A 17975-nucleotide genomic window follows, 5' to 3' on the forward strand; every position below is an offset into this window, starting at 1 on the left:
TAAAAGCAGTGCTCATATTTGACTGCACCATGAAGGTGACAGTGACAAAAATCATCTCATTACAAACTCTTTACATTGTAAAGAGCCACACGCACATCAATTCCCTAACACCAAATGGCACATATGGGACTGAATCAAACACAAAATTTCAACTCACCTTCACCACTATTTGATCTCCTTTTAGCCTTGTTTTTCTTCCATTCTCCTTCATTCTTCTGTCTTTTCCTTGGGTTATTTGTTATATCAGCTAGCTCATTCATGGTAAAACTGCACTAGGATTGTATAAATTGCAGTATTTTTGCGACTTCATATTCGATCAAAATGTACACAAACAAAACAGGATGTGCACTGATACTGGTTTTCTGTATGTGCAGTGCCAATTGTATTTTTCTCTCTGATTGATCAGATTATCAATAGATGGGAAACTTGGGCCAATCAGAATAAAGAATAAAGAAAGGGATTTAGCTCCTTTTGGTTGAAATCTGAAATGGAAATAGCGCCTTTTGGTTGAAAGCATAAATTTCACACCCCTTTTTTTCATATTTTTTAAAATGATTTCAAGACCAAAATATGTGATTTGGATACACATGACAGAGGTCTATTAAACTCATGAAAAACATGCGAATGGGTGAAAATTGGATTTAGCGCCTTTTGGTTGCAAGCTCTTCATTTGTAGAGCACTTTTCCTGCAAGGACATGCAACACAAAGTGCTTTACAGAATTAAAAACAATCACCACAATTAAAAAGAAAACAATTACAAAGAAAGCCCCTCCCTCCCACCCTCTATACTAGACACACACACACATACACATACACACAATCACCCACAGTAGGGAGACATGGCATGGCACTGAGGATCAAGGAAACGCCACCTTTGGGGCCGTCCACACTGGGAGGAGCCACAGGCCGTGCCATCGGCCACACACACACAACCTTGCATTCAATATCACTAATCTATAACTATCCCCATATAATTTAGTCAAATATTCATCATCCATTTAAAGCCCATGAATACATTTTGTAAACAGTTTGCCGAGAGGAGCAAAAGAAAGACAAGAAAGCCAAATCAAAATAATTTATTTTTTGGTGACAATTGTTACAGTTGTAGGATTGTATGTCAAACACTCGTTTGATCAATTAACTATTTCCTTTCCTTTGACAACCCCAAATCAAATGAACTAAATAAGCCAAACGTAAGGGCGCCCGAGTGTGTGTGTGTGTGTGTGTAATAGGGGCTGGGGGGGGGTTCATTTCTGCAAGTGTATGAAACCCGTCAACCATGCATTTAAAAATGATTTCACACATTGAGAAAAATCATCTTTAAGTTAGTGCATTTATTTAATTAAACAAAATCTCGATCTGCTGAAAAGCCATTCATGAAAGCAAAATAAGGACGCCAGTGATCAGTTACTCTTATTGCCTTTCCCATCCCCAAATTCAACGCAAAGTATTTTGTCTCGGCTGACATTAACAGTTTCCAAATGCCAGGCATGATTTGATTCATTGCCAACGCAACTTCGCACGACCGGGAGGGGAAACCAGCCTATCAAAATTGGGAGAAAATTAAAATAAATATTTAAAAAGTATTACAGTGAGACAAACCTCAACATTCTAAAGTTAACCATTTTTTTAAAGAAAAATGCAAACTCACCCTAAAAGCACAAACAAGCCGTCCAAAGCCTGCCACCGTGGATTCCATACTAGCAACTGAAAGCTCCCACAGACGCATCTAGTCAACAGCTAGTCAACAGCACAGCCAACTACACCTCTACGCTCTTCTCAAAGTCCATCATTTAGCACACATCGTCGCAGGCAGCTGGCGTGCAGCACAAGCAAAGAATGGCAATTATTGGACATCCATGATTTGGCTGCCAAACACAGCGCCGCCATCATCCTTTGGCAGCACCAGTGTCCCATCTGAACACGGTGCTGCAGTTCACAGATTGAAGCATTACCTGGATATCCTGTGACTCACCTGGGAATATCAAGTGCACGCAACAGTCACTTAACTCTGCTTCCCTGCTACACTAAACAAACATGTAAACAGAGATCCTGACTGATCGTTGACGTTCTCAACTCATCCGGATCATCATTAGGATGAGCATGAAAACTCTGGACCAGGCTTGCAGATCCACACCGGCCCAATGCGACAAGGGTACACCCAAAGGTGGGTTTCATCTTGAAACAAAGGTGCATCACTTTCTGGTGTCTGACCATCACAATTTTAAACCCACATCAGGAATACTAGCGCAGAACACGTCATTGAGTTATATTGGAAGAGCACAGCCTCCGTTACCAGAACTGCGACTCGCCACCTCGGACTCCATTTCATTAAATCAGTGCAGCAGCACAATGTAGCACAAAACAATCAATGCATAAACAGTCAACCTTCAGTCATACTTGCAGACCTAAGCACACAAGGGACAGTACACCTCGCTGTGTGTTAGTGATATCTTTGTATATGTACATGACATATGCATGTTTTAGTGCATATTCTTCTTAGACCCAACATCTTATTCTTCAAATCAAAACGGATAAATCAGCAACCTACCTCTCCCAAGCAGAGCATAAATGACCTCCATTAATCACACTTACCGCTAAAGGCCAAGTACGAGTCATATTTCCGTTCAAATCACTCCTGTAAGTTCAGGTACCGTTTGCCTGGAGGTCCTGGGTGTCCTGTTCTTAGCGCCATGTTAAAAGCTTTTCTGTGGACAAGTTCCAGGGGAAGGTAGCTACCATAACATTGTTGCTTTTATCTTATTCTTTTCGATATAATTATACATATATATCCATGTATATTTTCATAGATCTTTTTTCTAGTCATAAAGTTTTTTTTGTCTCTACTTGGGCGACACTGGTGGAATATTCTGCTCTTTGCCAGTGTGCCTGTAGGCTCCCTGCGGAGAGTGCCGTCGTGGTAGAGGTGGCCGCCTCTGGTCACGGAACTTGAGCCCCCCCGTGCCTCTGGGGCCATTACTGCGGTAGTGGGCTTTAGAGTCCCGGTCACGTGTGTGCCGGCTGTCTTTGCACTCCCGTCCTGCATCCCTGCCATGGCTTCTCTCGTGCTTGTCGCCAGGAGCGCCGCTGGAGCCCGGCTCCTCCGCCTTGTTCACACGCAGCTCACGCAAAGGCTGGCCTGACGCGGAGCTGCTGGGGGATACGGATGGGGGGGCTGCCTGCAGGGGTTCTTTGGGAGGCCGTTGGCACACCTCGGCATAGCTGAGCTTACGGGGCTCCTGGACAGGAGGGAGGGAAAAGGAAATGTTTAGAAAAGTTAACGCTATATGTTGCGTTTCGTTCTATATCGCTATGTCAACTCAATGACGTTCCAGCAATGCTTCAAATGGCCAAAGTATGGCGAATACTGCTGTATTCCATGTCAGAATGTACCCATTACTTCATGGTCACGGCACAAATATAAAACTTGGCTGGAAGTGTTTTATTAGCAGGCTTTGTTGGTGGAATAGATGTATCCTAGGGCTGGGCCATAAAAGAAATCTATATTTACTTTAATGATATATCAATATGGACGGGATTTGACCTGCATCTCCCTCATGCCAGCATGCAGGAGGGAGCAGAAGCCTGGAGGCTCAGTTGAAGCAAACAGGCTACCTCTTCTGCCGTGGAAGAAGTTGGCAAGGAATCAGCAGTAACCTCATATGATGGAGGTACTTCCGACCCAGAGCACCACCTTAAAAGATGGCACAAACTCCAACATGAGGAATACGTGCCATACCTGCTGACCTCCTGTTGCCTTCCGTATGAAAGGAGAAGCAACCCATCACATTGCTAATATACTGTATGGAAAAAACAGCTGGGAAAACCTGATGAACACTATGGACTTGCAATGTCCGGCAACGTTTAAGTCACCATTATTTAGCACACACTCCACCACAAATGTTTAATATTTTAGCTCTTTGAACATTAACTATAACTGCAAGTTTTAGTATTTAGTATTTAGTATAGCATTTTTGGAACAGAAAAGAGTTTGTATGTTCTCCATAGGCGGCATTAAGGATCCACATCCACATCATTAGCACTGTACACACACTCCCATTTTGTTATTCTAGATCCTTCTTTAGTGTTTGTTTTTCAGTTGGGTTGCCTTAAAATGGAAAAGGAACTTCAGAAGCCAATTGTTTTAATAAAAAAAACGGCACCAAGAAAGAATTCGCAAAGACAGACGTTACTATGGTAAGTGCTACCAGCAGAGAGCGCAAACTTCTCACCTGTGTCAGGGCGGGAACGGCGACAGGAGCGGGTGTTGCCGTGCTGGGCTTCGCCAGGGTGGAGGCAGTAGATGCTTGAGGCCTGGCACTAGGCACGGCTTGTGTGGAGGGGGGCCTGGCTGTAGCTTGAACAGGTGTGCTTTGGGTGGCTTTTGGAACACTGAGCTCCAGCCGCTCAACCCTCTTCTCCTGACAGGCCCCACTGTCAAGACAAGCATCTAAGACACCCATGCAGCGACAGTATTTCAGACCATACGACTTGTCAAGCCGCTACTTACCTGGGGGCCAATGGTGCAAGTGCTTGTGTGACAGATTTCGCACAAGTCCGGGTGGGACTTGAGCCTGTCAAACCGTCCTCGGTGACCGCAGACTGGCTTGGACTTGGAGTTGTTTCTTTATTTATCGGTTCAATCTGAAAACAATTCAAACACACATTATAGCAAATCCCAATATCACAACGCTGCTCTTGGCTTTTGTCCCCACCTTGTCCCGATACAAGCCACGAACAACATCTGACATTCTGTTCTCGAGGACTGGCTCTCCTTGAGTGCTGATCACACAGCCAGGAAGAGGAGGGAAGTTGGTGGCAGCCAAGTCAAACTTGGGTGGTGACACTTTAGCTTCTGCCAGCGTTCCCCTCTGAGGGAGGACATGGACATGTAGCCAAACAAAGGTTGGGGATGCTGCAAGACTTTATTATTGTGTAAAAACTGTCAGGTTTGTACCATGGTGCGGTCATCATCTCGCCTCCTCCGTGTTCCTCTGTAAGTGGTGGTCCGTCTGAAATGCAAACAGGGTTGAATTCATGAACCCCCCATCTAACAGTAATAGAAGTAAACACTTTGTTACCGTCCACGTGCAGCAATGCTACTGTCATCATTTGGGTCCAAGGACGAGGACGAGGAAGAGAGATGTGAGAACATAGAGCTCAGGTCAGAGGCTGTCTGGGCTTGGTTGGAGATGGCGGGGCCGGGGAGAGGGGGCTGTGGACTGCGCAGTCCTGTCAGACTTTCCAAGGGCATGGTAGTTATAGACGATGTCAACTCATTGGTCCTCACCTGGGGCTTCACGTGGTTTCTACAGCAGATGAACATGCAATCGCCAATTGAAAATGTTGCGCTTGGAATTACAACCGGCAACCAGCGTTTCCTGCGTTGCTTTCTGCTTCAAGTGGAGCCCATTTTCTCAGAAATATGTTTGCAATTATTCACCTTCAAAAAAATTGGTATGAATGGCCATTTTTATACATTTCAGTAACCGGGTAATCAACTATGGTAAAATGAATCAATGATGATCTACTTCAAAGAAAAAAAATCTGTTTTGCAGGTCTAAATGACATGTAATGAAACACAGCACAGCTAGCGGACAATATCCTTCCTGGGCTGCTATCCAGGGGTTAAAACCCAATCAACAGCGCCTCAACTAGCGCACTTCACTGGCCTTAACGCTTTCCAGATGAATTTCCAGTCAAAATCGAAACCAGCAAAGCAGCCGCTAGCAAAAACAGACCTGCCAACCTTGAAGGCATTCCATGAGTACTCCACCGTCACCTCCCAAAAACTTCATATTCACAATATGGGGAACAATAGCGATTGGCAGCTGTCTGTGCTCTCACAGTGCTTCTCTAGTTGTCAATGTTGACGGGAGTGCAATCCATGTTTCAGAGACAATGGCAGCCGAGCGAAATCAAAAATAAAAATCCCAGTAGCCTGGACTGATCTTGCACATCTATGACCCTCAGATCTCATAATCTCAATAGTCATTGGGGCGGGAGTGAAGCACCTGACTTTGTCAAGCAAGGACAGATAGAACGAGGGAGAGACAGAACGAAAGGAGAGAAGAGAAAGAGAGAACCAAAGCCATTTACTTCACACCTCAGTTTCCCTCTCAGCGTCATGATTTCATCATTGGGTCTGACTGAAGACGAGTCCTTTCGAGATATTTCTTTTTGAAGCAGAAGTGTATGGCCAAAAATCAGGAAGCGCTGTTGTCTTGCCAAAAGAGCCTGGTTGACTTGGACTGTTAAAGAACATCAGTACATAGCAAATGGTGATGAAAGCCTGGATGAAGAAGTCAAACTCAGAGGGGAAGAAAGACGATAAGACAGGATGCACGGTTCATTAGGATGGAAGGGAAAGGTGTTACATGTCATGTAACAAAAGCAGGGTGGCAACAAGTGGAAAAGCCAATTGCTTTCAATCTCAGCAGCTGCTGCTATTTCTCAAATGACCCCCCCACCCAATTCCCTGACAGGAATTTAATCCTAAAAAAGGGTTTTAGGCAGAAAAAATGGCTACCCAAAGATTTGGATTGAGTCATTTGGCTGCCGTATGTGAATATATGAGGGTAGCAATGAAGTTTATTGTAAAGACAATGTGGGTACCTGAAGGCATTTATTACATTCTTTCTTGAATAGAGGGGGACACTGTGGGGATAGTAAGAAGACAGGGCGTGAAGAATGGAACTCAATGTAGTAGCTATCATATCGCATTACAGTTGATGTCATCGTTGCTCACAAGTACAAACAAAGAAACATTCCAACAATTAACATTGTGTTTATGCAAAATGTAAATGACCAAATGAAGAACACTTACCGATTTCTGTGGAAAGGCCGAGCGATATTAAGAGAAGCTGAGCCAGTTTTATAGTGTCCAGAGCCAAATCCATTCACAAAGCTACCATTGGGAAAAGGTGCCTGCAGAAACAAATCAGATTCACTTCAGATAACTGCTAATCTAACAAAGCAGACACGATAAAGCAGGAAACAGCAACTATTATTTCTGCTATTTGGTCTTACACACTTTGAACGGCTGCTCCTGAACAGACATTTTCAATGGAGGCCATAAACCGGGATTTTTTCAGACCCCAAAATCAGTATTGGCCCCAAATATCAGTCAGGCTTTAATTTTCACACAATAAATCTGTCTTGAAGACATTAGTAAAGCTGTTAAATGCCGGCTATATGATCTACGTAGACCAATCTGATCCTTTATCCACCTTTCCGACCTATAAATATAATTAGAATGTTGTATTCTGGTGTTAAACCAGGTTGAGATAATGAGGTTTGGGGATTTGGAAGTGAGGCCTGAAAGAAGTTTGGGATGGCTCAAAATGCTCGCTTTCAAAAGGCGTGGTTAAACTGCTCCTTTGTGATGTCACAGAGGGGTGGACTTCCTTATACATAAACTCTCCGCCCTCCCCCAAGCTCCGCTTCTCTGTTTACTTGCTAGCAATGCCTCGAAAGGGAACGCCACATTTGCTTCCAATTCCTAAAGACGCCAATCAAGAGTTCCTGATTCCCTACCAGCAAAAGAAATACATTTTCATCTGTCAAGGGCATTTCACACTGGACTGTGTGATGGGAAAATTTATATTTCACAGGTATAACATAGTTTACACATTGTTTGAATTACTTTACGGCCTTTTATAGAGCTTCAACATTTGCATCCGAGCACATCCTGCTGTCCCTTCAAAGATGGTGGCACAGCAGGAGGCTATCTGTAACCTGGGGTTAGGGGCAGTGTCGGAGGAGGTCATTCTTTCATCAAAGCTTTACCTTCATGGGATAAGGGGACATCAAGAGGTCCCACCAAATGGTTGACCCTAGGAGGTTATCTCACATGGGTGTGACAAACCGTGCCAGAAGAAAGGGTGTGTAGACTAACCCCCATACATGAGGGTGGCATCGGGGGAGTGACCAGAATGTCTCTTTTCTCTTGTAATGTAATTCATTTGCATGCTATGGAGTATAAAAGTTCCCGCCAAGAGGCCACTCTTGGCCAGACACCTACAGACAGCCATGCATACTGTGTGTTGTCTGACCCCTTTGTTTTGCAAAGGTAATAAAAACTGCCAGAGCTATGTATTTATTTCAGGCATTCTCTATCCTACTTAGGATGATGGAAATTTTTTCCACAACAACTGTTTAGTGGACATGAGCCACTGTGCAGCTGGACTAGCCCACACACTTGCTGAAGCCCTATGCCTTTCCAACGTTACTTGGTGGTGTGGAAGAGTCAGAAGGAGAAGCAGTAAGTAACAGTTTATCAGGGTGCTAACTGTTTATTTGGGGTAACTAATGGAACAAAAGTGCTTGTATACAGGGAGCGGCATTGCTAAGTGTCGTTTCCCAACACAATTAGCAGCCATGCTAAAATGCTAAATGAGAAACTTCAGACTGTACAGTCTCCACTTCCAGATTGGATTTGGAATTCAATACCTATGGCTACATGTTAAAAACTTCTATACAGCTGGCGGCACAAACCAGAAGTCTTTATAGGCACTGTGCACTTAACTCCTAAACAGTTAACGGCACAAACAGATCGTGCTTTGCTGGGACCCAAAATCCAGAGAAAATAAGCTGAATAGGTGCAAATTCTGGAAGAACTGTACAGCTTTGAATGCGGGTTAAAGAAAAAAAGAACATAATTGAACCCCTTTAAGTGCCCCTGACCCTCAGACCCTCATTGGGTGGCAGTGAAGCTCCAAACTTTGGAAGGGAAGAAAAGAAACATTCAAAGACATTTGGGGGGTAGACAGAACCATATGTATATGTAACTCAGGTTTACCTGTAGTTTCCTGCCACACATCTACAGTACATCACATGGGCCGAGCGACCACAACATGAATACCTAACATTGGATTCATTATGTCATTTGGAACGAGGATTCTGGAAGCAGATTTGCAACACGTGCATGTCTCACCAAAGGAGTTTCAAAGTATGGCGTTGGCGAGGGTGTCCAAGTGGGAGGCACAATGCCGTAGACCGGGTACTGCTGCTGCGGGTAGACGTGCTGCATGAACAGGGGGGAAGTGTACTGGGAATGGCTCTGAGACTGCTGAGAGTACAGACTGCTGTCCATGCTACGATAGCCATTCTTTGCAAAGAATGTGTTGATGGCCTTTATCCTGGCCTGTCAACGGGGGGGGGGAAATGAAGTCCAATTAGGTGACAAGCAGACCCAACCAAAGGAGAGAAAAAGGGCTTTTCCACTCACCATTATGGGTTTTCCCTGAAATGTTTTTACTTCCTCTCGCAAGTATTCATAGGCCTAGAGAGACAACGACACACAATCCTAAGAAAATTCTGAATTAATTCTGAAAATTCTTGGATGTATTGTTCCAACTGATGGATGAGGGTTGCTCTTACCTGCTGAGCATCAGTGTCGGACTGGAATGTAACGTACCAATTGTTGTTGTGGGCAAACTCAACGCTTATCACCTTGGGACAGTTGTCGTTTTTGAACAGTGACTCCACTTCCTAAAAAAGGTCAACCGTAGTAAACCATAGGCACCATCTCAAATAAAACACATTCACTTTGCTTATTTTCATTGAAGGACTATTTTACCTCCACGGGTGTCGTTTCGGGGACCTCCCGCAGTATGATAATACATCGCTTGTGGTTGGGGCGCACTCTCTCCCCTTTCTCATCCACTTGTACCATGGGTGACGCTGGGAGGGGACAACAGTAGATGTTTCTTTTTTTACATTACAAACATTTTTTGCACGGGGAAGCTGAAACATGCCGCTTACATCTTAAGACATCCAAGATGAGTTCCATGTCACTTGTGAGGACCTTGATGCCCTCCATGCTGGCAATAGTCCAAATGGGAACAAACTGGTCACTGTCCATCTGAGACATCAGGTACAGGTCCTTGGAGAGGTTCTCTCTGAATGTTTTTTTTTTTAAATAGATCAGTCCTCTTCTCAAGATACAACAAAAGGTTACTGCAAATGAACTAAACATTTACCTTGAGAAGTAAAACTCCAGCTCTTTCTTTAGAGACTCGCGTATGTTCTCAGATGAGACTGGCTGATCTTCAGTTTTGGACTCTACGTCAATATGAGGGCAGTAAAATGATGAAACATTTGAATCAAATTAATCATGATCCGTCGCCATTTGCAACAATGTGAAATGTGCCTTTTTACTGTATTTTACCAACCAACTGAAACATGATATATTCGTATGTATGAACAACAAATAGTGTTTACATTTAAATCACATCTAAACAATATCTCAAGTCTAGAAATCTAAAACATTGGAATCACACTGTAATCATGTTGATCCATGAGGGCTTGCATTCAAAGACACAGAATCTTCATGTTTAATGCCTTGTTTTGTGTGTAAGAAACTGACTTATATCGTATAAACAAACAAGTCGAGTTAATGACTCCCCACCTAAACGGATTGAAATGGTGATAAATGCTGGTAAAAGTTGGCTGAATCTCCTCTTACAGAGCGTGAACGAAGCTAGTGAGGGTTAGCTTAGTTTAACACGCCATGCGGTCGTGTGCGCGCAACTCGGGCTGGATGAGTATGTTTTCACCACGGCGTGTTTTAAGGCTTTAATGTAAGGAAGGTTTTACAACGTCCGATGAAGACGTAGAGATTCTGAGTGATAATACGAGAAGCACCTTTATTTTTGAACGCAACTTGTCTTAGCCATAAATACACATTCTACTTACACACAGAACATACTTCTGTGACCGTCCTTCAAAATAAAAGCGCAGTGTGCTAAATATCTTCCATATGCAGTTGGAATGGCATGGGTGACTTCTTAGATTGATAAACCCAGGGGTGGCCTGTTCAAGTAACCCGTGACAATAAAGCATCTGTATTTAGTCGGGTGTGCCCTGTTCTCTTAAGAAGCAGCAGGATTAGTTACAAAGTTTAACTGTGTGTCAAACGGAGACACCAGTTGGCACATCTCCATCCAACCACAGAACCTGCCCACTGAGTGAGTCTACCATTCACATGCTGAGTTCAGCTTGCCGGAAAAAACCTGCAGGCAGTGAATGTGTGGCGATGGAAAAGGCCTATACAATATTTGTCCCCTTGGCTATCATACATCCGGCCATCTTCAATTATTGCTGTTAATTCATACACTAGCTATCACAATAAAAAATGTTCCATCGTACAACCTCTGAGGTGAAATGCTACTTGGGCAGACCAAAAGCCACACCACTTAAATTGGACCTAACTATGAATCTTGAACTATAAGGATGCATGGCGTCGTGCAAAATGCTAGCATGTCTCAGGTGTGCTCAGTTATTGATTGGCCAAGTGTTTCTTTGTATCATTTTCAGGGCTCAACAATAATGATGTACCGATGGCCCGGGGCAAGTTAAAACAAAATTCGGGCAAGTAAATCCAATCAGCGATATTCCCGTCAGGCAAGTGCACTTTGGCATGCCATACTGCCAAGAGTTTTTTTTAAAGCGGTTCTTGTTCCGGTGGTAATTTGCAAACCAATCCTTGCAAATCTTCAAATGGACCAATCAGAATAGTTTATATAGACCGCGGTCCGTAGTCTACTGCCCGCTTTTCACCCACACCTGTTCTTGTTCGCGATCAACCAATCGGCGATCGTTTGACTACGAAAACACCTGTCATAGCGTCCCTGCCAACATTGTCTAATTCTTAACAACTTCTGAAGGAAAAACCAAAAAGTGATGAAACAGTGCCTCCTAAACAAGTATTTTATTGGCGGCAGCAAATCAAATGATGGCACAGGCGAGTGAATCACATTGCTGTGACAATTTTAAGTGGTCACAATGAAACACCACCGATCAGATCCAATACGAAGTGCTGATTTTGCACAAGCTACAAAATCTAGCGGTTCCATTTCTCTGTGTATTTTTCTCACCTTTGCTTCACAAATTATTGTTTGACCATTGAGCATTTTTTTCTGGATTAAAACACTTTACTAGTACACAAATGCGTCTATTCAATAATGTTTCATTGTGGTGCACAACTTACAAATATCACTGCTTACTACCGACTACGATGTGTAAGGTAGTATGGCATGCCATGTTAACATACGTTTCAGACATTCCTCCAAATACAATGCATCAGTACTATTATCTGATGAATTATCAGCATATTCGGGCAAGTAGTTCTCACCTTAAGGATTCCCCATGGGCAAGTAATTTTTGTTTTTAATGTAGAGCCCTGATTTTGGCTGTGGATCCCCAAATATGACTGACGTGTTTTGATTTACATCACCCATATAAGCCTGGAACATGGATGAGGGTTGCTCTTACCTGCTGAGCATCAGTGTCGGACTGGAATGTAATGTACCAATTGTTGTTGTGGGCAAACTCAACGCTTATCACCTTGGAACAATTGTCGTTTTTGTATCCCCAAATGTTAGCATGTCTCAGGTGGGCTCAGTTATTGATTGGCCAAGTGTTTTTATCATTTTTGGCTGTGGATCCCCAAAAATGACCATGACATGTTTTGATTTTCATCACCCATATAAGCCTGGAACATGAGCTGACAGGGTACTGGAAATAGTACCAATTAGAGCCATGCCGAGCCAAGCAAGGGGATATATATATATATATATATATACACACACATATACATACATACATACATACACACACACACACGTTGTTTATATATACATAAAGAAAAGGATGAATATAGGGTGTGAGTTGTTGTGTGTGGTTGAGGCGCCATGCGGTGTGGCCTGACAAACCTGAGGTCCCAATGGTGGACTCTGCAGGGGAATAGCCCAATTCTGGAAGGTCCATTCCATTGACTGCTATCTCAGCTGTTGCTGTGGAGCTGCTGCTATCCAGGCCTGTGAATCCCACGGTGTACGGCCTGCAGCCTGCGCATGGAGGCTCCAAGTACTCTGCAAAGAGTTTCATTGGGTCACAATAATTAGATCCTTCAGTGTGACTGCTGTAGATGCCATTGTACCCTGTGAGGCTCTTACTAGTATGCATCCACTCATGTTTACATATCAAGAAAACATGGCAAACGGGGAAAACTCGAGTTGACACATGGGCATAGATGATAACTCATTGGGTAGATGGAAGCAAATGGAAGCAGATCTCACCCTCACTGAGGTCCGAGGGGGGCCAATGGGGACTGTTTGGCACAGCCTCGCTGGGGGTTATGGGCATCTCCTGCCAAACTTTGGCATTGGGGTTGAGACCGGTACCCTTAGATGTGACCTTCAATGCAGAAACATCTGGTCAAAAAAATGGAAGCACTGAAAAGAATGACATGCAGATGTTGTGAAAGGAAACATCTAACAAAAAAGGCTGGGCATTTGACTAACGAAGATAAACTGATATCGTTGAGACATTTTTAAAAGGGATTTAGACTGCGAACTAGTAACTAACCAACAGTGCCTCTGCTAGCTGCTAAACAATCGATTCTTAGTGATCAGTTATCACATCCGTGGCGAGATGAAAGCCTTCATTGATGTCAACAGTCAGAAAGGGTGAATTCCTTTCAAAACAAACAGTTTCAAAGATAAAGACAAAGTGTGTGTCGCTACTTTGTCCGACCGTTGACTCAATGTTTCATAATCTGCATGGATGGATGGAAGCTAACCTTGCTAACCTCGGGTGGGGTGGATCTTGAGACCCAGATATTCATCTGTACAAACTAACTATTTGAATTTCTGGCACTAATATCATTCAGGCGTGAATAAAGACACTAACAGACCTACCAACCTTTAAGAATTGTTTCGAGCAGATTTTGACAGAGGTGCACATCCGGCTACACATAAGGCTTTATAGGGAGGAGTGATTCAATAGATTATGTAAATATATATAATGAAGTAGCAACAAGACTGTATACTTGTCATAAAGACATTATCCAGGAGCAAGGAGGACAAACAAAAATGTTGCATAATTATATGCTAATTTTGTGTAAAAAGGGAGGGTGATCATAAGTTATGTGACAAAACCATTGCTTTGACTCTTAATATGTAATTCCTGGGAAAGCAGACAATATGTTCAACAAAATTGAGTGAGGAAGGTGAAAAAGTCCACTAATCCACCAGCTTCTTCTTTTGACATTGGCCACCTGCAAACCTGCAAACAGAAGCAGTCCTGCCCCCCTGCTTGGAACGGCCTTGGCCTGACAAGACCAGCTGTCAGATGATAACACTTAAGAGTCTTTTTGTAAACGGCGTTTAGAACAGTTGAGCCAATAGCAATATTAGTGATGGAGTGGACAATACAGTACGTGTCTGTGTCATCGGCCACAGAAAGTATGACCCCGTCCAGTCAGCTGACTGCTGCGCAGCACCAGGCCGGTCTTTGCAACGCATGTCACTGCGTTAGCTCGCCTAGCTTAGCCGCAAGCGCGATTGGCTAACAGCAACGTTGGACTGAATGAACGTTTAACCCCATTCCGTTCAAAATAATGATATACATTTTTGTGGTAGGCAGTGTGAGAGCTCAGCCAACTGTATGAGAGTTTAAAAAAGATGTTTCACACTTGCAAGGTACCTCATAACTTATTAGCTAATGATTACTCAGCAAACGACTTAATGAGCTTGCTAGTCCCACAGGGTAGCTAACGCTATGCTGGCTGCGTGGTGGAAGGACTGCAGTGAAGCCAAAGCGTCTGATGGGAACGATACTGGTTACAAATTAAATGGGTCTAACTAAAAGTGCGGGTGTGTGCGCGTATGTGCCCTTTGTCCAAGACTGCCTACGCATTGTAATCAATATCACTTGATGACAGCGTGCACATCGAGGCAAAAACAAACTAAAACTTTGTGGTTTGAGTTGAGGCTCTCTCTCGTTAAATCTAGCTAAAACCTGCTAATCGTGAAGAGGGATGCGTATTGAATGGGTTTAGCGTGTTTAGTGAGCTACCGAGTTCGCCATTAGAGGCCTCACTCACCATGCCGCCTGACCCTCCCTCGTTCCTCAGCGCAGCCTCGTCCTTCCCACCGGTCTTCGGTCCGGGATCAGCCTCCTCCTGCAGCAGCGGCGGCTCTCCGCTCTGGTCTGAACTCATCAGCTGCTCCTGACACGCTTCCCACCGTCGCGTTCTCCCGACCCCCTTGCCTACCTGCCGCCCGCTTCCTCTTTACGAAATGTCGGCGAGTTTGTGCAGTCAGCTTTGCTGTCTGTCTCTTCTGGATCGGCCGGCGACACCCTGGAAACTAGCACACTTGTACCCTAGCTAGCCGGCTAGCGGGTATGCTAAGGGACCTAGCGTGCTATGAATCAACGGAGATGGCTAACGTCAACTAGCTCAATGAATCAAACGTGTAGCCTATTGCTGCGATTCTAATGCCATACAACCCAAAGCCCTGACCCTTTTCACGCCGCAGTGTCCTCGGTCACTTTGTCAACTAGAACGCCGTACAGCAGCTTAGGGAGGCGCATTCCTAGCTGGGCGACCGGAGCGGACACTGGGGGCACGCACCTATCCGCGGCGCAGGCACACAGTCCGCCGACTTCCCAACAGCCACCGCGAGTTCTCGATGACCTCTGCGATTTACTTCCGTTTCCGGTTTTGCTGTTGTAGTTTTCCACGCAAACTTCACTTTGAATTGCTTATTTAAAGATTTAGAAACATGCTATAATAATTCTTACAATTCTCAAGTATTGTTGGTAGCGCTATAATTGGCCAGCGAAATACACTGTGATGTATGGCTCAATGAATGACACTTTAACAAGCTGAAAGAGGTACAGTGAAGGTTAAGGTGACCTACAAGGAGCAATGGCCAATAACAGGTGGCCGGAGGCTGTATGCTGGAGGCACAGCTAATCCATGTAAAAGTCAAAAAGAAGCTTTTTTTTCTATTATTACTTAAATATTAATGGTCTTCATGTATACAGTGTATAATATAAGTCAATGGTTGGATTTTATTTGAACATGCAAACAAGATACACCACATAATCAATTCACAGTTCCACAAAGGAGTAGGAAGAATGCAAAGCTTATTAATCCAACCCCTCCACTCCCATCTGTTACTTTTACAATCTGTTACTGTTACTTCACTTCCTGCCTTCCTGGTATGATTTATTTTTTACACATGCAGAAGTATAAGATGATGTAACCATATAGTGGCATTATGGTGATGTCTTCACAACCGTAACAACAATGATCGTAGATATAACCATGAAAATAGTGATATATAATAACAATAAAGACAACATGACTTGTTGCAGAGTTTTCATTCTTGTATTTAGCAAACATCAAGTGCTAGTATTGTTTCTTGAATGGTCTCATCCTTGTACATGTTTGATGTGACCATGATATCATGGCAGCACACGTACTTTGGAAATATTTTATTCAACCATTTTCTATGCCGTGTACCCTCAGTAAGGTTGTGAGTATCCCGGCTGTCTTCAGGCCAGAGGCGGGGCACGCCGCCTCACATTCATTCCTACTCATACATTCCTACCAATTTGGAGTGGCCAATGAAGCTAACATGTTTTTGGAATGGGGGAGGAAAGCGGAGTACCTGGAGAGAAGCGACCGATGGGGAGAACATGCAAACCCCACACAGAGATGTCCAATGGAGAATCCAACCCAGGTCTTCTGACTGCGTGGCCTACATGCTAACCACTCAGACTAATGGTCTAGTTTATTTCAATCTCCCTCATCCACTTCCTGTGTTAACCAGTCAACATGTTAGCATGTTTAATAGCGAGAGAAAGGAGTAAATAACATGTGATAATAGATAAGTTATGAAATTTTAAAGTCGCTGCATTGGCTCCCCGTCCGCTTCAGGATCGATTTTAAGATTCTCTTACTGGTTTTTAAATGTCTTAACGGCTTTGCCCCTTCTTATTTATCTGATCTGCTTTTACCATATCAACCCCCGCGGACCCTGCGGTCCTCCGGCACTGGCCTTTTAGCGAAACCAAAACCCAGAACAAAAACCCACGGTGAGGCAGCATTTAGCCACTATGGCCCCCACCTGTGGAACAGCCTGCCGGAGAGCCTCAGGACTGTGGAGACTGTTGATATTTTTAAAAGAAGATTAAAGACGCACCTTTTTAAACAGGCTTTTAACTAATATTGTTAAGCTTTTATTATGTTTTCATCCTTTTAGTCCGATTTTATGTTCTTATTCTTCAGCTTTTAACTCCAGTGTTATGTTTTATCTTTTAGTCCTATTTTATGCTCTTAGTCTTTAGCTTCTAACTCCAGTGTTTCCTCAGGGGGGTCCTCCACACTGGGGGCTGTTCGGGTATGCTGAGGGGGTGCCATCCTTGGGTCCCTTCGACACGGCCGGCTGGGGGTTCCTCCCTTTAATGTGGGGGTCCGCCCGACTAACGGAGTCGGGGGGCCCGGGTGCTGGTCCTCCGATGGCACGGCCTGCAGCTCCTCCCAGTGTGGACAGCCCCAAAGGTGGCGTTTCCTTGTTCCTCAGTACCATGCCATGTCTCCCTACTGTGTGTGATTGTGTGCTTGCGTGTGTGTGTGCGTGTGTGGGTCTAGTATGGAGGGTGGGAAGGAGGGGCTTTCTTTTTGCTTCATTGTTTTCCTTTTTAATTGTGGAAATTGTTTTAATTCTGGAAAGCACTTTGTGTTGCATCTCCTTGCAGGAAAAGTGCTATACAAATAAAGTTGATTTGATTTGATTTGAAATAATGAAAGAATATACAAGAGTAAGGCTGCATGGCAGTCAAGTGGTTAGCACGAAGGCCTCACAGCTAGGAGACTGAAGTTCAATTCCACCCTCGGCCATCTGTGTGGAGTCTGCATGTTCTCCCCGTGCATGTGTGGGTTTTCTCCGGGTACCCCCCCCCCCCCCCCCCCCACACACACACATTCCAAAACCATGCTCAGTTAATTGGCCACTCCAAATTGTCCATAGGTATGAATGTGGGTGGGAATGTTTTTTTTGTCTATATGTGCCCTGTGATTGGCTGGCCACCAGTCCAGGGTGTACCCCGCCTCTCGCCCGAAGACAGCCGGGATAGGCTCCAGCACCCCTGAGTTACTGGAAAGCAGGTTGTTGCT

At 44.2% G+C, this 17975-nt stretch overlaps 1 protein-coding gene across 3 annotated transcripts; it reads right to left on the reverse strand.

Annotated features, from left to right (window-relative positions):
* Positions 1-1049: 1049 nt before the first annotated feature.
* LOC131137339 (la-related protein 4) lies at positions 1050-15459 on the reverse strand. Of its 3 annotated transcripts, none has more exons than XM_058085172.1 (17): positions 14892-15459; positions 13090-13201; positions 12718-12876; positions 9985-10066; positions 9767-9903; positions 9582-9685; positions 9383-9493; positions 9231-9284; positions 8937-9146; positions 6828-6928; positions 6617-6658; positions 5083-5310; positions 4959-5013; positions 4717-4872; positions 4512-4645; positions 4234-4435; positions 1050-3240 (listed from the first exon to the last, which is right to left on the reverse strand). In XM_058085172.1, exons 1-17 carry the CDS (start codon positions 15006-15008, stop codon positions 2845-2847), a joined length of 2400 nt encoding a protein of 799 aa, XP_057941155.1. In that variant the 5' UTR covers positions 15009-15459; the 3' UTR covers positions 1050-2844. The 3 variants fall into 3 exon arrangements, with proteins under 3 accessions (XP_057941155.1, XP_057941154.1, XP_057941156.1); XM_058085171.1 differs by having other exon boundaries at positions 1051-3240; positions 13084-13201; XM_058085173.1 differs by lacking the exon at positions 6617-6658 and having other exon boundaries at positions 1052-3240; positions 13084-13201.
* Between the last annotated feature and the right edge of the window lie 2516 nt (positions 15460-17975).

The sequence above is a fragment of the Doryrhamphus excisus genome, chromosome 10, assembly GCF_030265055.1.
Source record: "Doryrhamphus excisus isolate RoL2022-K1 chromosome 10, RoL_Dexc_1.0, whole genome shotgun sequence".
NCBI classification, from domain to species: Eukaryota; Metazoa; Chordata; class Actinopteri; order Syngnathiformes; family Syngnathidae; genus Doryrhamphus; species Doryrhamphus excisus.